Source organism: Megalops cyprinoides, chromosome 13, assembly GCF_013368585.1.
Source record: "Megalops cyprinoides isolate fMegCyp1 chromosome 13, fMegCyp1.pri, whole genome shotgun sequence".
Classification (NCBI taxonomy): domain Eukaryota; kingdom Metazoa; phylum Chordata; class Actinopteri; order Elopiformes; family Megalopidae; genus Megalops; species Megalops cyprinoides.
In genome coordinates this window covers 18,567,187-18,591,312 of record NC_050595.1, presented here as the reverse complement: position 1 = coordinate 18,591,312, position 24,126 = coordinate 18,567,187, and the positions used below count along the sequence as shown (strand labels likewise).

At 41.9% G+C, this 24,126-nt stretch overlaps 1 protein-coding gene across 1 annotated transcript in view; it reads left to right on the top strand.

Moving 5' to 3' along the window:
* Window positions 1-24,126, top strand: part of LOC118787759 (transmembrane protein 266-like) — a 38,981-nt gene that overhangs the window by 2,685 nt on the left and 12,170 nt on the right. The window contains exons 2-3 of the mRNA XM_036543412.1: window positions 622-733; window positions 10,503-10,691. Of these exons, the coding sequence (XP_036399305.1) occupies window positions 720-733; window positions 10,503-10,691 (203 nt within the window). The 5' untranslated portion in view covers window positions 622-719. The remainder of the gene's footprint in view (window positions 1-621; window positions 734-10,502; window positions 10,692-24,126) is intronic.

Here is a 24,126-nt window from a genome sequence, read left to right as displayed (position 1 = left end):
ACCTCTTAAAGCAAGGAAACTGGCATGTCTAAACAAAAAAAAGTCAAATTATAACATGACATATGGTGGGGGAAAACTGTGTTTTAGTGTGTACAACTGATATTCCGATGCAGAATTCTCTCTGCTCCCCACCTTCCATCTCTCTCTTTCAGCTGTACCTTAAAAATACTGATGCTCATGAAAAACAATACTGTAAGGATTGCCAGAGCATAGACATTTGTAATGGAACACAACACAATACATTTACAATGTGTAACACTGAATTTATTACATCATTAAATGAACCAGCAATAACAAAATAGATGTTTAGAGGTCCAGTATGGATGCTTGTCATTGTTTTTTTTTCCTTTAATTAACAAGCAATGTATTATATTTTTGGCCAGCGCATCAGTGGTTACTGATCTCTTGTTTTTTTTTTCTTTCTCCCTCTATTGCTCTTTATCTCTTTCTTACTCTCCCTCCATCTATCCCTTTCCTTTTGTACCCATTTTTTCATCTTTCCCCTCCCTTTCTCTCTGTTTCTTTCCCTTTCACCCCCATCTCTCCTTGTCTTCCCCTGCCTCCCTTCTTCCCTATCTGTCTCTCTACCTTTCTCCCTCATTCTGCCCTCTCTCTCTATAGGTCCGTTATGTGTCAAGAATCTGTCCTCTGTAGTGAACTTGGGCGATAGGATCGGGTGACATCGTGTGGACCTCAGGCTGTTGTTGTCATCCTTCAGTATGACCAACCCTCAGTAAGTACAGCTTTGGGGGGAAGCTTTTTTTTTGTGGGGGGGAGCTTTTTTTCGGGGAGGGGGCATGTTCTAGTGTCTGCCCCATCTCGTTTGTCTGTGAATAATGTCCCCACTGCAGAGTGACTGCTGGTTTATCTGGAATAGCAGCCAAGCTTCACCCAGAATTCAGTGCTGCTAGCCAATGGGGTGAAAAGGCCAGCTCACTTGGGATACTCTGGAAAAAAAATTGCTTACCTTGCGTTTTCTGATCCAGCCAGATCTATAGGAGACTGAGTTATTGATGAGGGAAGGAGAGAAGCTCAGAGCAAGGGGACATGGGACACACACTGTGAGCAGGTTGCCACAAAGACACACCTGTAAATACAGTCTGTAAATATCTCTAAATCTGGACTCTATCAAGCTGATAGCATTTTTTTAATAGACCAGACACGGTCATTGTCTCTTAATTGAAATGCTTAAGTTAGTGATTTTTTTTCTCTTCGACGTGCGCTGTGTGTGAAATGTCCAACTTAGAACCTCTCATAAGTCTGGGGCATATGTCGGGTTCTGTGGCTTGTTTCTGCGAGGCAGCTTGATGTATGTGTGCACCGCCTGAATGGTCTGCCAGTCTATCATAGGGCCATCACCCACAATTCATTTCTTTTAATGGTCAGTGCCAGGCACAGAGGCAGTGGGTATCATTTTAAAGTCTCTTTCAGCGGCACTACCCTGCTCCCCTACTTCTTACCAGTGTATGACTGTGCATATATATCAGCCAGATAGACAATGAGTTAGTCTTTCCAGGGGAACCTGATAATATACAGGCCACAGTTTCTTCTAGTATTATTATTATCTACAATATAGTATATTATATAGTACTACTACTAAAAAAAGAAAAAAAATTATAATAATAATAATAGTGGTAGTAGTAGTGGTAAAGATACTAATAGTAATGACAAGAAGCAGAAGTATGTTATTAAGTATGTTATTATTTTGATATTTTTATTTTATATGCTGTTGTGTTTGTGGAGCAGTTTTTTTTAGATTATAGATATAGGTATAGATTAGAACTGATCTTTTCTGTTCTTTGCTGGAGATCCATGTGTTCATTCGGTGCCAACAGGAAGTGGTGTGAAAAGGAGAGCTCTGTTTTTGGCAGCTGCTGAGACTGCAGGGCAGAAAATTCTTGGGGTCCAGGGGTTTGTCACCATTTCTGAGAACACTTCAACTATTTGAAAAGCATACTGTCAATGACTTTCCTGCTCGTTATGAAGGAAATCCCAGGAATCAATGTCTGAATTGTTTCAATGACCCATTGAAGAGACCTCCACGTCTTAATTGTACTATTTTGGTGCCTTGGTTTAATACCCAGCGATGCTAACCCTGTTTTCTTGCAGAGAGGCTGCCTATTTGGGACGTTTCTTTGAGACATTTGAGGTCAGTGAATGAACTAACTGTGCTCCACTTCCACAGACATCTGACTACACTGGCTGACTCACAGAGTAATTATACAGCAAATGTGCCAACTGTAGTCTTCTCAGTTCAGGTGAACTGTAGTTAGTAAGAGTAGTGAAACAGTAGGACTTTAACATTCTCTTGTGTGGTTCAATGCTTAAAACACTTCCCTCTTAACAAGACACTAACTGGTTCAAATCTCATGCGATCTATTTGGATTACAGCATCTGATAAGTTAAATTGGGTACCTTTTTACCCACATATTTTTTAAAATTTCCTCATACAGGATAGCATGTGTAGGTTACAATTTGCACGGTCAGCATTGTAAAACTGTTTGACAAAAATAAAGTTAAATAATTCCCTAATGGATAAAACATCAGAGACTGATGAGGCTTCACTCCCTAAACAGTCTGGTAGCAAAGTTACAGCACCTGCCTTTCAAGGAGCACCTGCTGCCATACTATTACTCAGGTCCAAGAGCAGTTCCTCTCCAAGGTGAGACCTTATTGGTGCTATTTCTCAACTTTTTGTTTTCAAGACCACTCATGAAAAATTCCCTGCCAAATGCAGCATGTCATCAGATGATTGTGTTTGACAAACGTGTTCCTCCACGGCCTTGGGCAAAAATGGTTTTGTCACAAGCTAATAGACTGATCTAATGTGTGTAATGCTGAGAGTTTTCAGAGCATAGCACGCTGTATGTGGCTGAAAAAAGCTTTCTTTGTGAGTTTGCAGGACTGTGAGCATGTTGAGGGACTTGGTCCACAAGGCAGGAGGAGGACAGGTCTATCCATCTAGTGTTACACATCTAACTCCACTGCAAGTGAAGCCAGTCTCTATAGACTGCATTACCCCATTCACTGATCCTGAATTTCCTACCTCTGTGCCCAGCCACTCATGGTATTGTGTAGATTATTATATTTCTGCACAGAGTTGGCTGTTTCAGTGGGAAACACATTAGATTAGAGAAGGCTATGCTTGCCATGCTAAAGCATGTCATTATTGTACCAGCAACACTCAAAACTAGAGTTCTAGTCCCACTTCTTTTGCTGTTTTATTCTTATATTTATGTGAGAGACATGTGAGAGACTCTGCTCTAGACTCTTCAGTGATATGGGAAAAGCAGCTCATCTGTTTTTTTCAAGTGTGCCCGCATGAACTGTCGTGTGTGATCTCTGAGGGGGTTGAGTGATCGCAATGATTGCTACGAGGAGGAAACCTTGCCCATTGCTTTTGTCTTCCTTTGAGCAATGGATTCTGGGATTGAGAGAGTGCAGGTGCCTTTCATTCCAGGTGCCAGGACATTTCAAAGCCAGCCTTAGAGTGCACACCTTCTTTCTTACGCTAAAGCTATTGCTGACTAAGCCATGCTCCCTGCCCCTCCTGGATGAATATTTATGTCTTTTCGGGGCGCTTTGAGAAGAGCTTGTTGATTTATTTGCATAATTTATTTGTTTGGCAGGAGCCTTTATCCTGGCTAAATCATATGGCAAATAAATTTTTACGCTTGGCCTGAAGTATTTCTGCAGAATATTTCACGGAGTGTTAAGTATGATGTGTGTGCATTTTAGGGATCCACCCAAATTGCTGTAAATATTCATTGGCAGTAAAGACCTGGCAGATGAGGAGTGCTTTCCACCATTGACTTTGACTTGTGTAGTGGAATGTTGGGATATGCGCTTTCTCCATTACTGCAATCTATAGCACAAAACAGTGACAGACCTTCCTGCAATGAAGCTCTCCAGTCTTGTCAGCTCAGGATATTTGATTGGCCATCGCACTTCTGCTGTGCCCTTTTCTGTGAAATCATTTGTATATTTTCCATGCATGAGGGAATGGTATGTTCCACGCACACTGTTGCCGGTGATACGTGTTTCATGCTAACGCGTCCTGATAGCTGGTTGTTTCAATGCTCCCCACAGCAGATGGCGGTGTGAGAGTCTGACAGCTGTTTGCTGGATATTTTTTTCTGGTGTTTGGATGTCTCAGTCTCCAGAGTCACCCCTGAAGTTGCTCTGTTAAAGGTGTCTGCTGTTTACAAGGTCCTGCCAGCAGGGGGCATCTGGTAGTGGAGAGCAGTATCAGGTTGTCCGGGTGTGTATCATGTCTCTATTGGGCTCATGGCATGCCATCAGAGGAGCCTCAGTGGGAGCTGGATGTGTAGCAGTACGTCATGAACTCTTCTACAGACGTCACCATTCCAGCTGGCTTGGTTTGCCTGTTCTGGAAAACATGGTGTCGTGCATTCTGGAAGATTGCCTTCCGTCACGTATCCGTTCTGTTAGATTTAAACAAATTGAAAGTTCCATTCTATTACGTTTATATATGAATATATATATATATATATATATATATATATATATATATATAAATTATCACAGGTTAAGGAAAATTTGTCAAAATTTTGGAAGCAGTGAAAATGTCGCATTGATATAGGTCATTTTATTTGAAATATGTTAACTTTTGTAGTGCACCTGGACTGAAGAAGTGGTGGGTTTGGGCAGAAGTTGTTCCAAAAGGAAACTTTATGGTTTTATAATTTAAACACCCCTCATAGTCCCTCATAGTCCATGAAGAGTTTGCTTTTGTACAACTGTTCTGAGAAAAAACGTTTTTCCCTTTGATTTGGTAAATGAACAAATATACAGAAAAGGATGAATGCTTAATGTATCTCCTCATAATTTGAAATTAATTTTAAAAATCTGAGAGTTGAAAGATTATGAGGAGTGTGGCAAACACCAAAACAAACAAACAAACAAATAAAAATTCTATTTGTCCCAAACATTTTTGAAAATAAAATTGTACTTCTGTAATCAGCAATTACATGTGTGACCATAATCACCAGTTTAATATTATGGGCTGAAATACAGACTTGAGCAGGAAGCAAACAGCCTTTCGTTGAAAACATTCCCAACAGTCGAGTACGTGCGCTACATGGCATAGCCTCCTGAAGGGTGCAAAGCCAACTTTCCCAGTAACTGGTAACAGTATACACATCATGGTGAGGATGACAACTGTGTACACTTCAACAGAGTTTCATCTGTCACAAGAGCAGGAAGCAGAGGCAGGTTGCAGCTGGTGTGTGAAACCCCTGGCGTGAAGTCAGGAAAAGAAGCTGGCATGTGTGACCCCACGCCCACCACCACCCCTTTCTGTGATGTCGTCACAGGTCTGGTTGCCGAATTGTGCCAGTGATCAAATTTACACTTTGGATGATGTGACGCTTTAAAAAAGGAAGCAAAGACGTGGCCAAAAGCAATGGTGTGGTGAAGCATGCAGACCTGAAAATAGCTTTGACTTATTTGTATGATACACGTGTCTGTGTTCAGCCTTTCGTCTTTGTCTGAAGTAATAGATACATATGGATGACACTGTGATGATTCAGTGTGAAAAGTTTAATAACTGAATAAATTGTTTTTGGTAACACAGATTCTAGGAATAATAAAATTTATCCTCTACTTACGGATATTAATAGACTACCTCCCTGTGAAATCCCCACTGTAAAAACACCTGTATTAGTACATATTGCCAGTTCAGACTCTTTAAATTGAATTGCTGTATCATAGCTTTTTCAAAAAAAAAAAACAGTTTAAAGCAGAGTTATAGTTTCTCCATTGGGCCAACAGGGAACTGCCGCAGCTCTGCAAAACTCTTCAGTTCTTGAGCACACTGTACCTGTTATTTGGATGCAAATTGATTTAATTCATTTTTATATTCTGTGGAGGCTTGCAGTATTTGGAATGTTGAGAATGCAGTTTACACAGAGTGCATGCCTTTCAGCAGGTGAACTGTCCCAAAAGCTCTGGACATCGCAAATTATTGAATATTATCAGCACATTTCACAAAATTCCGTATCCCATGGGGGCAAGATGTTCCTGAAAGGAAACAAATGCTCTCTCTGCTGTGAGACCAGAAGTGACCTAGTGTTTTTGTGTATGTTGTTGGCTTTGGACTTGTCTTAATATAGCTCTGGCACACCATAATTACCCAAATACTGCTATGTATATATATTTTTATTTTAAAAATCAAATGCAACCTTTACCATGTGAATGTGCCCTTGAACTGTGTTTCTGAAAGTGAGCTCATCATATTGTGACTGGCAAACTGACATGGTTGTTAAGGTATATAGCCTTGTTTTTGCAGGGAACAATTGAAAGTCTTCACCTACTGTATAACCCCAATAGTGTGGGAGAGCCCATGTTCCCAAGCCCTGTCTGAGCCTCTTCACTCAAAGAGGTGTTGAGGGGTGTCATTGCTTCTCATTGCTTAACCTTACACCCTGCAGAGTCATTATCCAATGTTGAAGGGCCACATGAAAGGAACCCCCAGTGTCGATTATCTGCTGAGTTGTTTTACTGCATCTAATGTGGGATTTGCATAGCACAGTCCCACACATGCAGAACAGGCATCTCGGACTGTGAAGCAGGCTCACGTTGCTTTCTGGTCCAGTTTGTCCTTCTGCTGACTTGCCTGCAGTCATGTGACCTTCTGTGCAGTTTGCAGGCTGCCCCAAGCCAGTTATGGCCCTTGATAACCTTTATGACCACCCTATTAAAATGTAATCCTATCATTTTGCTAATGCAGCATGCTGGCGTGAGGGTATCTGTGGCCGGTTCCGCTGTGGAGTGTCTGTGGGCCCCTTTCGTTTAATGTGGTTGCCCTTCGGTCTTCACGCTGCCCCCGGGAGTCGTCATATGATATGAAGGCCTGTGTCTAAGAGTAGGCCCGATCCCCATGATGGCAATGAGCCAATGAGTAGAACTCAGAAGGTAATGGGCCTCAGCTTTGCATGTAATTGTTTTGAAATGTGATTTTGATGCTCTGAGCGGCCTGTCTCTGCCATGACTGATTAGCTGCCTTGTTCTGATTAGCGGGGGAAGGTGCCAAATCTGCAAATAACATTGAAAAGGAGGGGAGGGGGGAGCAGAGGGAGGTGGTGTTGGGGTTGTTGGAGCTGCATTATCATGAAGAGGCTCTACCTACGGCGATGATGATACAGTATTACACTACAATGTTGTATCAACAGTGCACTCATAGTCTGTGCAATTACACTGACATTTGTATCACAAATGATGACAATGCCTCTAAATCTCATCCTGATGGTCAAAGTAACACAGTGTTGTCTTATGCTTCCCGCAAGCTATAGGATATTGCACAAGTCCGAATTGAGAGAAATGAAATGATTGTTGTGGTTGTGTTGTTTCTAATGTCAGTGTTATGACTGAGATTTGGGAGGGAAATGAGTGAAATTTAAAAAAAAAATCTCCAATGGGCTTATCCTTCCACACATTAAAGTTCAGTTAAAAAAAGAAAAAGCGGACATTTCCTCATCGAGGTGTAAGGGAAAGCAGAAACTGACAGTAACATTTTGAGGGAAGCATTTTAAATAGGGATTATTCACGAGCCAAAAATAAAACAGGAGTGGCCTTTCAAACGCAGGGCCTATTAACATTTCAGCAAAGAGGGTCAGAGAGGAGTCTTGCAGGCAAACGCACCAGAGTGATTGTGCAGTCTCCATACAGGTTCATCACCGCTTTAACCTTCCTCTTTCACAGGCTTAAACTAAGCTGCAGGCCTACTGCCAAGGTGTGCTTCCTTCTCTCCCTATTTTAATAAACTGTTTTTTTCTCCTGCTAATCCTCAGACTCATTCCATTTTTGTGTTGGTTATGTTATGGAATGACAGGGTCTCCTTCTTGTTGTCAGCTCTCTTCTTTCTTTTTGTCAGTTGGTTATTGTACAGCTCTGCTGATACTCTGGCCATGCTATCCATGGAGACGCAACAATGTTCCTACAGCCAACACAGTTAATAACGATGCCTATTCCTTGAGAAGAGCCACTTCAGGGCCAGGGAAGACCTCATTTGTACCATGTCACAGTGGCCAATTGGTTAGAACTGCTGCCCTTGAATAATTTCATTATGGGATCTTTGCTAGTGATGACTTCTCATGTGCAGTTATTTCTGAGGTTTTGTGCTATGACCTCACATGGCAGTTACTACGTGCTCCACGCCTGCAATTATTCATTCATCCATCCATCACAATGATAGCAATGAGCAAATTTCTTGTGAGAGAAGATTGAGGCTCCATGCACCCCCAAAATGGGTTGAGCTTACCATTTAGTTTTTTGCCCCTACAGCAAAGTAGTATGACTGGTTAAAATAAGTGGGTTGGCACTTCCTGATAGCTCCACCCATTTTATTGTTCATGAAGCCTCACTCTTCCATCATGACTCAGTCATCTTCTTCTTACTATTCTTACTCCTCTTGCTTCTTAGTTTGGACTTGTGTCTGTGGATGCCAGTGCCCTGTGGGCATAAAGCACAGGGGAAGCAAGACAGCAAGGAGCCAGAAAACTCCCCACCTTACAAACACAAGGCCCTCAGCATTCAGTCTTTTGATTACTCTGTCCAGTAGCTCTGGGCATGAACTGGTGAAAATCACAGACACACAGAATGCAGCGATGGCCTCTGAGCCAGCAGAAGGTCTCCCTCCACCACCTCCACCCCTCTTTTCTCCTCATTTGTCAGAGGGCACAGCTTCATTCAGCTGACAAAGGAAAGACACATCCCCATGGAAGCAATACCAGCATCTGCTGGAGCCTCAAAATACATGCCACAGGGCAGCAGACTGCCGCCGCAGAGAGAGTGGGCCTCAGCAACCTACTGAGGTGTCACTTCTTGTTTGCAGCTGGGGTCTGTGTGTGTGTTGTGTGAGAGCAACACATAGACATATGCTGGCATGTCCTGACAGACACACTCACATACAAAGAGCACAGAGAAAGTTGTATTTTCAGCAAAATCAACCTCATACATTGGTACCATTGATATGTAACCAACATGCCAACATCCCACATTGGTACCATTGATAACTAACCAACATGCTAACATCCCACATTGGTACCATTGATATGTAACCAACATGCTAACATCCCACATTGGTACTATGGGATCCTTTTCTTGTATGTTTACAGAGGATTTTACTCATCCTTTTGAAATGAAAGTTCAGACATTTCTCATGGCAAAAGCTTAAATTTAAGTTTCCCAAACATGCAAATGCAGATGTGTTTTCTCTCTGATGTAAAATATATAAATTTAGTGAAGTGATTGATATAAATACTCCATGAACATTGATGAGAGCTTAACCTGAAAAGCTCTGCTGTGGGTTATGAACCATTTTTCCAGAAACGATTGGCTCACCAAGCTAAATGTCAATGTTCCAAGGCTTAGATGTCACTTTCTATAGCAGCCTTGCTTATTCATGTTACTGAGCTCCACTACATGTGTGATCAAACCAAAGTTTTCCTCCGTCCCAAAGTTTCCTGGTGGGGGCTGGCGCTACTTCAACTTTCACTGTTTTTATCATTACTGTTATCTCTCACATCACAGCCACAAACTCACCCATGCATATCAGACAGTAATCCACGAGAAAACATCAAATAATGGGATTTTCATTTGTTCAGTCTGTTTTGCAAATCTGCTGTGGTGCTTACCAGAGCAAACAAACTTTGCTGCTTGCTTGTTTTTAATATTCATATTTAGTTCAAATGGAGTGTTCTGTTCTCCTGACAGACAGAATCAAGTTCGTTTTCTGCAATGAACGCTGTGGTCACTAGTCACCTCTTAATGTATTTCATTGTAATGTATTTTTGTTGAAGAATTTATACCAGAGACTTTGAAAGATGGTGTTGTGCATAAATAATTGTCCTGGATGGTTTATGCATATTTTTTCATCACTGCATCAGTTATTTTATTATTATTACTCATGAATTGACTATCAGCCTTATGTGATGAAGACACACATGAAGTACATTAGTTGATGTAAATGCAGATTGCTGCAAATCTTGGCTCAGTATCAAGCTTTAATACAACAGGAACACTGTTTCTGTCCTCAGGAGAGCCATCTGCCCCCCCCCCCCCCACACCACAAACTTCCACACTCCAGCGTTGGTCAGATGAAAGATATGAGCAAAATGTCTGAACTTGGATGTCTAATCAAATGTATAAAATTACGTTATTCCAGCCTCTTAAACTGCCGTATACACAAAGTTTTTACATTTAATAATTGTTTTCTTACATATTATTGTTGTATTTAGCTTGTTCCCTTCCCTTCCCATCAGCCAATTTTAGAATGAAAAACCGCTGCTTTTTAAAGTGTTCCTTCTGCTACTAATCCTGCTGCTGCTACTGTTACTATTGCTTCTGCTACTACTAGCACTACCATTGCTGGTACTTCTGCTACTGTTACTACTGCTACTACTAATTAATGCTATGACTGCTGCTCCTGCCTGTTGTAAAAGTAAGTCAGTAATACTCGGCTTCTCTGCTTGTTTCTGCAGGGCAGCTCAGCAGGCTGGGGCAGCAGACCTGGAGATCATCTCCCAGCATGCTGAGGAGGAGAGCCAGCGCATCGCGCCGGTCCAGCTGGTCGGCTTCACCTACCGCGATCTCCCACTGGCTGCACTGGACCTCTCACTGGCCGGCTCCCAGCTGCTCTCCAACCTGGATGAGGAGGACACCAGAGAGGGGTATGGACCACTTCCCCACAGATTAGCTGTATGTGGACCAGATAGTCAGCTTGGTGCATTCCACACTGAAAATTCTGTCTCTGCCATTGTTCATGCGACAGGGGTTATGATTTGCTGGCTCGTTATGAACACTCTTGAAGGGGCATGGTGTAAAACACCACATTCATGGTCAGGGAAGGAACACGGACAGTACCAGAACCCCATGTTATGAACTGAAACTCTTGGGCGGAGAACGGAAGTAATACAGAAGCTGAATATGTGGTCGTAATGGTTGTAATATAGAATATCTGTGATAAATCTTTCCACACAAAGCACAGATCTTTGCTCTCTCAAATCACACCCACATTAAATGACCCTCCCATATACACATGCTGCTTGAACTGCAGGGTGTCAAGGAGGTCAATCAACAGCCTAATAAACACAGACTGATGAGGCTTTGTTTAAGCGGAATAAAAGCTGCAATTTATTCAAAAATACATTGAATTTTTGTAAAATTTTGCATTATCCTTTACTTGGAGGATGATGGGAGAGTGAGGCTTCATGAGCACCTTCATCAACCATGATTTAGATGGTCTTTTTGTTACATATTACAGAATTCAACAGTGATAAGAAGCTGCCTTACAAATGGAAACAAAATAGCTATATGGTCCTGTTTTTGATTTATCCACTTTGTAAACCTGTCACACATTTGCCCATGTGTATTGTGAAGTACGTGGAAGAGGCCCTTTAAACTGTATGATTATATGTGAAAAGGTTTACATGGAATTGTAGGTATCAGTAAACATCTTTTGTTAAGTGGAATTTCAGTCTGATATCTCAGGCTTTGACCAAACTGAGCTGTGCTTTTGAGGGTGGATTTCATGATCATCTGCAGTTGGGTGTGTCGTACTAGACAGTGCTAGCTGCTTGCACAATTACTAAGTATCTATTTTTCATATATGATATTCATATATTATGTATATTATTTCATATATATTGAATGATTATATCATGACACAGCAGTAGGTGTGATCCTTAATCCATCTGGCCAGAGACTGTTTAAGCTTTCAGGTTCTTAAATGCTAGCTATGGTATATAATTATACCTGACATGATGTTAAATTACTTATATTCATTATATTCATCATATTCATATTGCTTTCCTTAATTTTCAATTGGTCCATGGGGTATTCTTGGGACATTTTAAAAGGTGTGTCCTTGCCTGTCTTAGTAAAAATGTTCCATGGAAAGGTTTGGGTAAATTTCCCGCTGTTTCCTTTTGGCCAGAACTCATGATTGCGGTTTAGTACCATATTGCTGGTGAAGTGTCAGGAACTCGCTGGTTTGCTTGTTTAGCCCACTCAGCCCACACCCTGCTAGGACTGCTTCTCGCCTGCCCGCTGCAGTGACATATTGCGGCCCGCTCATGCTGCGCGCGAGCGTCTCCGAGTGCCAATGCGGCCCTGGCGCTGGCGTCCCGTCCAGGAGACGTGACTCATGCCTGCTTGTCACCGCAAGATATTCCGCCCTCTCGCGGAGAGAGTGGACAAACAACATACGCTCAATTACATGATCCAGCGCACCTTCCTGGCGCTCCGGACTGCACCACCCTCTCGCCACTATGTCCAAGCTCTATGTGTCCAACCAAACTCTGTCCCTGGGTTTTATTTATTTGCAGAATCACCTTTGGGGTGTTCTTCCCTGGGTGATTTATATCCCATAAAGGCTCAAATGAAAAGTGTTTATTGTGCGGTTTTGGGCTGGAATTTTCCATGGCTCCACTGCATTCCAGGGAGTGCTAGTCATGACAGCTTCACTGTAAGGAAACGTAGACTCGTATTTGAATGTTTCCCATGAAAGCGCTCAGAGGGAAATACCATACTTCCTGTTTCCCTTGTCAGTCATGTCTGGGGAACCAGAGGAACAGTAGATAAATTAGGCAGGAGTTGTGTTGGGACATTTGATTCATTACTTTATTTGAAACAAAGTCTGTTTTCCAGGAAAAAAGATGGCACATTCTTGGAATTGACAGAATGATTGGAAAGACTCATTTTATGTTGTTTGCTTAAACTGCACGCAGGTTCAGATTCTCCACTGCTCGTAGCTAAACCCACATTTAGAGTTCATCGAGCCATGCTGTACCTACCTCCAATTGGCCTTTATTGACATTGTCAGGTTCAGAGCTTAAATAATCCAAATACCGGTTGGTTTGACCTTGCAAGCGTTTGTAAATCACCCGTTTTACGACCATTGAATCAGCCTTCAGTATGTATGGTATGTCCAAGCAAACACTTTCCCAGAGGTTCCTTTTCACTTAATGTTGTTTTACAGTAAATTTTATTTCATTCTCCAATTCCATAGACATGATAAATAATAACCGAGGAGTTAAAAAAATGGTTTAGGTATCCTTTAAGATGCTCCTCATAATCTGTTTTTTTTTATTACAGAACAATAAACTATTTCACCTTGTCATCTGCTTTCACGGCCTGTGCCACTCGAGTTTTATGGTATTTAATTTCACCTTTTTAAAATTTAATTTGGTTCATTCAGTCGAGCTGCAAAGCATTAGGAATTTCAAAATCTCTTGTAAGCTGAGGCAGGGGCACTCCTCATGCTTTTGACATGTCATTCCAGTAAAGTCTGAGAGGCAGGAACACTGATTTTCTGTGGCCATTCGTCTTATTTATTTTTTCATCAAGGGGGCCACAAGCCTTCCCAGTTATGGGGCAAGGGTGGGGGGGGGTGCGGTCAGGGGGCCTTTGTGAGATGGCGTCTTGGCTGATGATGTCAGGGTCCTTCATGCAGTATATGCCTCATGTTTCAGTGTTAGAAGCAGTCTTTTTGAGGTGTTCTTCTTGAGCCTCTTTAGTCATTTGCCTTCACCAAGATGAGACCCAGAGGCCTCCTCAGTGTTACGACAAGAAGGACCCATGGAGACACTTGAGGATTTCAGCAGGGATAGATCTTGGCTCCCGCTAAACTCAAATAGAATTCCTTTGTGACAGACACTGTTGCTCTATGATTCATTCAATTTTTCTATACGGGAGATCCCCTAATGAATCAGTGTCTCCCTTTGGGGTATCTTTGTGACTGAATCGCAGTGTTTTGTGTGATGCAGTGTGGTGTAGAGGTTAGAGACGCTCTCTTGTCACCAGAAGGTTGCAGGTTGCAATGTAGGCCACAGTTGTTGTATCTCTGAGCCCGGTACTTAACCCAAATTGCTTCGGTAAATATCCATCTGCACACATGGGCAATGCTGGCGCGTGGCGTCAGTCACAGGACGCCGCCCAGATGAGGGCCTCTGTTAAGAAAATAAATCATTTAATGGAATGGAATGGTGTCTGCCCTGCTGTGAGTTTTCAGATGGGACAAAAGGTGACTGCCGAGCAGGGGGTTTCTTTTACCCGATTGGTCTGCTGCTGTCGTGTTTCGTCAGAGGTGATCTGGGAAGAGGATTTCACACATTCACTCTTTGTGTGGTTGCTGTCCTGAGCCAGCGCCCAGGCGGGTCCGGGCCCACGGGAACAGGGAAGGAAATGAGCTCGTTGGATGGAGGGAAGTGGCGGGCAAAACTACCGCGGAGGGGAATAAATGGACGCTGCGAGGATTAGATGTAGTGGAGAAACGTGGCGTGTTTGCATGGGTGATTTCCACAGGGGAGTGCATTGCTCCGCCTTTCCCTGACTGGATAAAGGGTCTCATTTATGCCTGGGCAGGTGAATATGAGCGTGATTGAGAGCTCTATACTCCATGTAAGCTGGGAGTCAGCAGCCAGTAAAGAAACAGCCACAATGTGGAAGTTATGAATCTCCCTCTGCTCAAATGATTTATTTGCACGTCAACAGAAAAACACTTTCAGTGAACACAGGGCAGTCATGCTAAATGATGTTTGCTGCATGAAACAGTAATGATATAGACTGCATTTATTTATTTGATTAGCAGAGCAGTTTAGGTTTTATTTACACAGCTGGTTATTTACTACAGCAACTCAGGTTAAGCACCTTGATCAAAGGTACCACAGCAATGCCCTGCCCAGTAATTACCCAGCGACCTCATCACTAACTCACGCTGCAATACATTTAATGTTTTTATTAATGTTTATCATCATACATGACCACATCGCAAGCAACCTGTGATAGTTAATATGAATGAAATATCTGAAAACCATGAAAAAAAGGAAACTCCATTGACAACTGAATTTTCTCACGTCACTTTTTTTTTTATTGTGAAGACAAACAACACATTATTATTACACACAGATTATTATTATCTCTCCAAAGTGCAACATGCATGACTCACTGCTTAATCTTTCACAGACTGTTGTTTTGGCTGGAGGAACACAACCATGGGTGTCCATAATCATGGTAAAAACGGACCCAGAATTCATTATTTTAGTATCAATGTGCTGCACCTTGTTCGTGTTACCACAATACACCAAATACCTGTTTCTTGTCACATAATTACTGTACCACAACTCTTTTTCAAAATAAGGTTTGTTATACTCCTTGAGGGCATCTGAGGGCGACATGGATCACCGGTGTGCATGTTGTTATAACAGTCTCTTTTAGCTTAACTGTATTAGGCTAAAGTCCACAGTGTTAGCATGCCATAGGTTTGCATGTTTATGTTGCTGGCTGGTATTGCTTCTTCTAGTTCAGGCTTACGCTTGCCAGTCACAGAGTGTAAATAAACCTTAGCTGCTGCTTCAGTGATGTTCATTTTGCACACTCGTATGGGAGAAAGTACAACATATGGCTCCATCCCTTGTAATGTAGCCTTATAAAGATACAGTAACATTGCTCCTCAAGAGCCAATCAATGAGCGTCCTGGAAGAGAGAGAGTTCTCAGTGCCCTCTGTGGTTATCTAACGTAGCTGGGCTGTCAGCACTGAGTGGGCGACTTTGTGGGAAGCAGTCGTTCTAGCATACATCGGGAGGGGGGTGTTTGCAGTGTTAGCTCTTTTGCTGTGGCGGTAAGTGGTTCATGGTTATTAATAGAGTTCAGGCCATATATTTACCTGTCTGAGACACGGTGTTGGAGATCAAGGTGGTGTGGTTGGCTTTCAGCACTTTCAGAGTCTCCCTACCTATCTCCCTCTCCCTTAGTCTCACTCCTTTTCTCTCCTCTCTCCCTTCCTGCTGATCATCCTGGAAGGAATGAGTGTATTTTTGTGTATTTTTAATCTTTTTTTTCAGGGTTTTATTGTCATGCAACATTTTGGCACACTTAAGAAGACCTTATGTTCACAACATTTTGGGCAAGTGCAAACAATTATAAAATGGATTGTACTGGGACCTAAATAACAGGCAAATGTGTTAATGAAAAAAATGTTCAGATTAATAATTGCTAAGGAAATTAAAACCTATACATATATGTGAGTGTGTGTGTGTATGTGTGTGCGCACATGCATGTGTGTGTAAGTATACAGCTCTGAACAGAACAGAATAGTGCCAATATATTTCTGAAAGGCTCAGGCGCAGGAGCTGATATTTTCATCTCTGTAGAGTGAAGATGCCAGCACCTTGACTGGAGCAATGGCAGGTGAGGGTTTGTTAATATTCACAGACATGCAAAGTGCGAGATTGCTGTTCTGGCTGAGAGGGGAATGAGATCAGTGTCCTAGGAGGAACCCATTAGTGGAGTCCAGTGTCTCTAGCCTTCTCTGCAGATACAGGCAGGTTTCCCCTCAGCTACAAGTTCGTCTCGGTAAAGGACAGTTTTCCTGTTAGTGGCTAAATTAGGGCAAGTATGTGCCTTTGTTTGAGTTTTAGTGAGTTTTAGTTTTATGTATGGATGTACTGGGACAATAAACTGTTGTGTATTGTATATTGTTAATTTTACAGTAGTATTTTGAAATTTTGTTAACGAAGTTGCATTTTTGAACTATGAATATAAATTTATTTTCACTATGTACACCCATGTGCACTTCCACACATCCTTTAGTTCACCGTTCGTTTTCCTCGGTGCCCATCTAATGACACACGGAAGATTCCGTCACTGCTTTCGCTGCACGACCGGCAGCGATACAGACAGCACACAGGTGTGCTTCACCGTTGTGCCTCACTTACCAAACGCCAAAGCTGTGTGGCTTTGTCTCCTTTTCTGCTGCAGTTTGTCACTCTGTCTGTCTCCCTCTCTGTCTGTCCTCTCCCGCACTGCTTGAGTATCATGTTCCATACTGATGGACAGAAAAAGCTTCCTCCTCCCCAGCTGGTCTCCATTCAGTCACCTCTCATTTTCTAGTCTCTTTCCTATCTCTGTACTTGTCCAGCAGCACTAGATTAAGCGTTGCAAGGATGACAAGGGGGGACTGCTAAATCCCTCTTTTGTCGAGGAGAACTTCCTAAACCATTGAAGAGGGTGTGGCCTTGTTCTGATCAGCAGTCCAATATACGCGACCATTGTGCCTGTCTTTCAGGGCGAGTGGTTTCTCACTGATTTGGGCTGGACCCTGAATCCTTACTGCTGTTAATTTGTGGGGAGTGCTGTCCTATTTGACAGAGTGATTACCTCTGGGTTCACATGGATATTAAGCTTGTAGTATTAACAAAATACCCATTGTGGTAACAGTAACAGGATTATGGTAAGAGACTACGTACAGTGAATGAAGTGGCACCAGTGTACGGGCTGATCCTGACTAAGCTTGGTTAATACAGTAAAATGGGCCTTTCCAGTTTCATAAATACACAGCACAAGAACAATATAATAAGCAAGACAATGGAGTGAAGCCAAGGAACAAATCTTATCTGGTCAGTACTACACCTTGATTCTGGACTGTGATGCTGTTGGCTTATTGTGATAGTGAAATGCTTTTGGAGTCCATACTCTTTGATTATTCTCTCTCATGCGTGTAGAATTTTTTTTTCAATCAAAAAGCACTTTTCATTGATTTTATTTTATTTAAGTAATTTTATTAGACCTTTAAAATCCTCTTTAGGTATTTTGCCACGATTTCTCCCATGCAGCATTTGTCATTCTGAAGATGTTTTGTGATTAATGAAGAACAGGATTTTTTGATGGGAAACTTTTCAAATGTGAAAAGTAATTACCCACGATTCAGTAAGGTTCAGCATATATCTGGTGCACAGTCAGTGCTCCCCTCTCCATGCCTGCGTGAGAGTAATGGTTTGCCGACGGGCTGTGATGCGGAACCTCGCTCTGCATTTGTTTTCATATCTGTGTGGCTTCCCCTTTCCCATTGGCTGATGGGTAATATTTGTCTGGTGAGATTTAATTTCACCTTTGAGAGAAGGGATTTTAGCCTATTGCACCATGGTAGTACCCAGTGCTATAAAACCAGCATTGCAAGCAGTTTTAAAACTGGGGGGTTGGTTCCAGACTGTAGAAATAGGAGTGGTCTGAGTAAAGCAGTTCAGCTTGGTGGTCTTTGAACTCTCTGTTCCATCAGTTTGCATACTCCCACTTTTAACCCCAACCATTTAGTGTAGAAGGTTTCATTCTGATCCAGGATCAGTTGCTAATGTGGGCAATAAGTACCAGTTTGATAGCTGTCCATGGTACTTTCACTGCTAACTTTTACATCTGAAATATTCCTAGTCTCCTAGTTTTTGGCCTGTGTTGTGACTGGAATTCTTTAAAGATTAATAAATATAAGTTTTTAGAGTTTTTTTTTTAAACTTTTTAAAAGCTTGTGATGTACAGTATTGTGATGTACAGTACATTAAATGTTGGTGTCACAATACAGGGGACATAATAACCTGAGGAAGGCACATGTTATCATCATCTAATCCACACTCTCTCCTTTGGGATTGTTTTGGTAAGAATATGAAGCTGAAAAAAGGTCTTCTCAAATTACATTAATCATCTTTATATGGGGTGCAATAAATAGTATATCAATTAAAGGATTTCATACAACTACAAGGATACTTGAGATTGCTCCACAAATTCTGTGGAAAGGCTGTATCACTCTTGTAATATCTATGCTTAGTGTATGCTGTACATTTCAAAGGGTTGGTTTTACACAAAGGGAGTATTGCCCTGAGTAAGGCTCTCTTTGTTAACAATTGCCCTTAATAGCAAGGGCTTATTTTAGACAGTGCGCCAATAGCGTGGGCCCTAGAGTGTCATCGTCATCTTGTAGTCGGCATTTCTGTCAGGCCTTTTCGCTCTGTAGCCCCCTGGGCAAACCCTTAAATCGCTGTAACCCTCCCTATCATGGCTCTAGCTCGTCATTATTTCTCTGCACAGGCTATATCAAGCTGAAAGGCGAGAATTGCTTTGGGTTCCTACAGAAACATCGCGCCAGCAGTGTCACGGAAAGGCTAAACAAACTGGCAGTTATTGCGCCTGGGAAAATCTTGTTTTTGACAGTTTGATTAGGATTTTATAAATAGGCGGACGTTCTATTTTCAAACACAGCCCCTCTGCAGTCATAGCATATGCAATAATTGTCTCTGGAATGGACGAAGGCACAGAACGCAACAAACTGTAATGGCTAAACTTTGTTTTAACTTTGAAGCACAGCAGCAGAGAGGTTTTAATGATGGCTTAATTAGATAGCTAGATCTCTACTATGTCCTTGGCTGCAATGAATGTCCACCAGCGTCTGAAATGCATATCTCATGAAGGAAAATAAGTGCATCTGCTGACAGAAAATACTCCTTAAGAAATGCAAGAAATTTTGATATGAAATACAGTAAATCGTAACTTTTTTGGGGATTGACAATGAGGCCATAATTTATAAGAATTTAGAAGGCCAATTATCACGTAGTTTTGTATACATGTGCACTCAAATGTATGCTGGTTTGACCATTACCTTTCATATTTTTATTTCTTAAATGACTTACCTTAGCAATTGTGTGTGTGTGTGTGTGTGTGTGTGTGTGTGTGTGTGTGTGTGCGTGCGTGTGTGTGTTTGTCTGTGTGTGTGTGTGTGTGTGTGTGTGTGTGTGTGTGTGTGTGTGTGTGTGTGTGTGTTTGTGTGTGTGTGCCCGCGTGTGTTTGTCTGTGTGTGTGTGTGTGTGTGTGTGTGTGTGTGTTTGTTTTGTAGGTTTTGAGCTCTTGATCCTGAACCATCTTACTTGGCCTGTAGTGTTCCACGTTGCACGGCCTGTGGAGTTACATTTTTCATATGGAGTTATAGTGTTTTTACTGCATTCAAAATACCTCAGCCTGTGGTGTTTTTCCAGCTGTGACTGTGAAGTGCCTGACAGCCTCACTGGGTATCCACTGATTCCCAGCATGCATTTGGGTGACTGTGCCACTCCCAGCATTAGTTCTGGTCCTGAGTCTGTGGCCGAGAGACTCCTACACTGCAAGAGACATGATGAAAGTTATCAAAGACAAGGATGAGCCATATAAGCAGACATTCAATGGAGTTATAGTAGTTAGCAAATGGGTTTATGTAAAGACTGCAATACTACACTACAATATTGTAATGAAACAAAGCAAAGATGACAGAAATGTATGCATGTGCACGGGACATTGAGCAGATGTGGCATACAGTACAAGTCATGACCTAGACCAGAAGAGATCATTTCCCTCTCAGTGTGCTGTTAAAAGGCTGAGATTCTGAGACTGATCTCGGATAGTGCAAGGAGCCGTCTCGGTTTCAGCGCTTTATAAATACTTCAGTTCCCCCCCAGCTTGAAGCCATTTCACCTCGCTCCAAGTTTCTGAGCTCCAAGCAATTCATCACGACAGCTTTCCACACTCACCATCGAGATTTTTATTAAATATTTTACGGTTTTATTAAATTTATACCTTTCTTTCTGCTTTGCTGGAGAAGGCAATGTAAAAGAATTATGAAACCATACACCCTGATATACTGAATCTAACAGCACCATTGATGGAAAAAAAAATCCACTCCACTCCCAGTTCCACCTCTTATTTTATCAGTATCTCATTTCACCAACCAACGTGTTACTGACTCAGATCTTACAAATATGGTGATGTTTATTATATTGTCTGTAAAGGATTAATCTGAATAACTGTGATTCAATGAGAGGAGCTCATAATGCTCTGTGAGTGTTTACAATATGACTGGAGTCTTCATGCTGTGGCCTTTTAAGAATCTCTGCGCATCTGCTGTAAACAGAAAAGCTTCTCTGCACTTTTTTGTCTTTTTTTTTTTTAGAAAGTTAGAAACTTTCTTAGAAAGTTCATGTGTTGGAACAATCGATGTCCCTTTGTATGTCCCCTTTGTTGGCTGTCATGGCGATGTGGTTGTGATTTATGCAATATGATTAGGGCTGTTGCACCAGGTCTCTTTTTTTCCTGTGCTTGCTGGCATGCCCGTGCTCTCAGGAGCCAGGGGGCTTGGGCAGGCCCTGTTTGCAGAAACCCCCAACTGATTGTATGCCACTGGCTGCAGAGAACAAAGAGGCTGGGAGAAGTGGCTGAATTCACAGAGACGTGTGTTTTATGATGGTAGACATATCATCTTCCATGGGGCAGTCAGTCCAAAAGTGCGGCAGGATATACTCTACTATTGATAAACAGTAAAGGGCAGTTGATGGGCTGTTTATTGCCTGCCACTCTGAGCCCAGGGACATGCAAAAGGTTCACTCTGGAACCCGCACATGGTTCAGAGATTGGACTCAGAGCACAGAATCGGTGAAACATGAACTAAGCAAAGAGCTCAGACTATGTTTACACATTGTTGAACTGTACTTTTTGGTAGTTACAAATCTGAGACATCAGGAGATTCCAGGCTCGTTAGCAGCTAAATAAAGAATGCATTCCCTTTTGAATGTGTTCCCCCATCACAGAAAAATCAGTCTGGAACTGATCTCTCTGTACTGTATATGAGTAAATGGAGAACTGCACTGTGAAAACTGCTATGCTTGGACCAGCCGCACTCTTACTGTGGTTTAGATAACAGTGTGTAAATGAAGGATTTTCCACTGTGTCCAAATCAGTTCATCAGTTTTTCCTTTACAGTAACCTCTGTCACAACCCAAGGATGAACATACTTTGCTATGACAGTGAAAAGATTATTTTAAAGAAATGTATTTTTGAAAATCCTGACTTTGATATCTTCATAATGTTTTTATGTGGTTTATGTGCATTTATATGTATGTATGTACTATGTACTAGGATGTACTACTATCATACAATATATATACACACACATACATACAGTACAAGACTTATATATTGTATATCATTGATATAAATACATTGTATCATGTGTCAGTGGTTCTCATGTTTCCTAGAAATCTAGAATTGCTGCTTTCAGGGCGGAATCTTAGCGCAAAGATCTGGCATGCCCCATCCACCTGGCCTCCATCTTACAGAGTAAGCTCCAGACTCAGTCTGGCCTGGGCTCCACCTCTAAACAGATCCGCCTCCTCGCAGCGGCGCCGAGGGTGCCAGCGTCAGCGCGGTGACATCGTGCCGCGCTCGGAGAGTCGTGGCGGAGCAGAATCAGCACCATCTGTGCTAGCTCCCCGTCTGAAGCCAAAGAGATGATTGCGAACAGCGTGATTATGCCTTTGTTTGATTACCCTGACACTGTTTGCGGAGACTTGGCTTTGCCCTCGGCAAAGTGTAGCCGACACTCACTTCGTTACATGACATTATTTATTTGCTTAGCGAAGGCCCGCATCCAGGGCGACTCGTATAGCTCACATTCTGTGATGGTATTCATTTATACAGGAGCGGTGCAGCTTCTCATATCTCGCTAAAGCATACAAAGGCACTACCCTGCCAGGGAATCGTACCCTCAACCTTCTGGTTATAAGCCCAGTTATTTAGGCACTACACCATACTACTAATTAGAATCATAGCTATGAAATGAGGTCTGAATGATGATAACATGGCCTTTACGGTCAAAGTTTAAGCTATGATTCACATGAGGCCTTGAAACAAACCGAAACTGTCAAACAAAACCTAAAATCAATTATATTATTATTATTATCATTATTAGTATCATTATCATTAATAACAATAATAATAATAATAATAACAATAATAATAATTTTTAATTAATTGTTGATGATTTACAATTACACTACAGTATTTTTGAATGAGCATAACAGTTTGAACAGCCTGTCAGAAAGCAGGGCATCGTTATCATGTGCTGTCGTGAGAAGTCTCCTCTGCCATGGGTCCCCCCAACATTCTGCTGTGTCCTTCCAATCAGAAACCTCCTTCAGATGAAACCTCTCAGGGTTTCGCTGTTAATAAATGATGAGAGCTATAAATGCATAAGATGGAAGCTTTTCCTGCCTGTCACAACTGTGTAGAACCTACAAGCCTGGATTGAAACGCACATAAAGAGAGAAGGATGCGAGAGGTGGGCTTGTCTGTCCTTTGAGGTATACGCACAAAAATACACACACGCATACACACACACTAAATTGCTAGTCAGTCATTCAAGAGAGGTTAAAGGTGAGTTGTGTTTTTTTATTTTTATTTTTTCAGTGATTCACCTTCAGTGTCTAGAGTGTACAGTTACTTCTCTCAATCCTTGTGCACAAATGGGGGACGTGTTAGGGGGCGAGGAGGCGATTGGCTCTGGCAGGTCATGTGGATGTCAGGATTGGGCAGCAAGTGCAGAATGCCAACTTTCCATTCCAGCTGGGGTACTAGTCTGGGGCCCAGAGCCTCCTGCTGCCTGCCTGCCAGACGAGCAGCAAAGGATCATGGGAAGGGATGAGATTTTCCACCTGCATGCTTATGGGGCGGGAGGTTGATTGACAGATGCAGACCTCCCACTCTTGTTAATGTCAGTTCACCTGGGCACATTTCAATCAATCAGTTTGTTTAATTAAATTTATTATTGTCCATTGTCGACAACTTGATTTTCAGCAAGTCACACAACAAACAAGAGATCCCTTTCACAATGCATGTTTAAAACAGCTTATACTTTATACTATTTTAAGATTGAAAGGGTTTAGAAGGGACTTTCATGTAGCCATATGTACCGCTGTATGTACAAAAATCCTATTGAAATTGAAAAAACTAAAACAGCTAACAAACTAGGAGCCTGTCACTACTATAAAAATTGAATGCAACCAAAAATGACAAGAAATGACTTGTGATGTGAATTCAATACACAGGTTGAAGAGACACTGCAGTGAATAATAAGCCAATTGTCTCTGTGATATTCGGAGGAGAGGAGGAGAAATCAGGGAAAGACGAATATTTTTTTATGTTGGTTATGTACTCCTCCCACACAAAAATGGAGCCCGGTGCCCTGCTGTTCCTCTCACACATTCGCACACTAACAGCTCAATCAACACAACACTGTGGGCTGTGTTAATGAATGCCTCTGGGTTTGGCCCTAGTTTAGCTGTTACGAGATGATAGGCTTGGTTAGAACTGAACATTTAAATATCCTGTGCAACCCATCATTATATTTCTTGGGAATGATAGTAAGCTAAAATCACAGCAGCCTTTTAGTCTCGTATTCTATTTCTGTTTTGTATTTTGTGTGTGTTGATCTGAAAGTCACACAAGTGTATTTTGTGTTCATAAGTTTCATGTATATA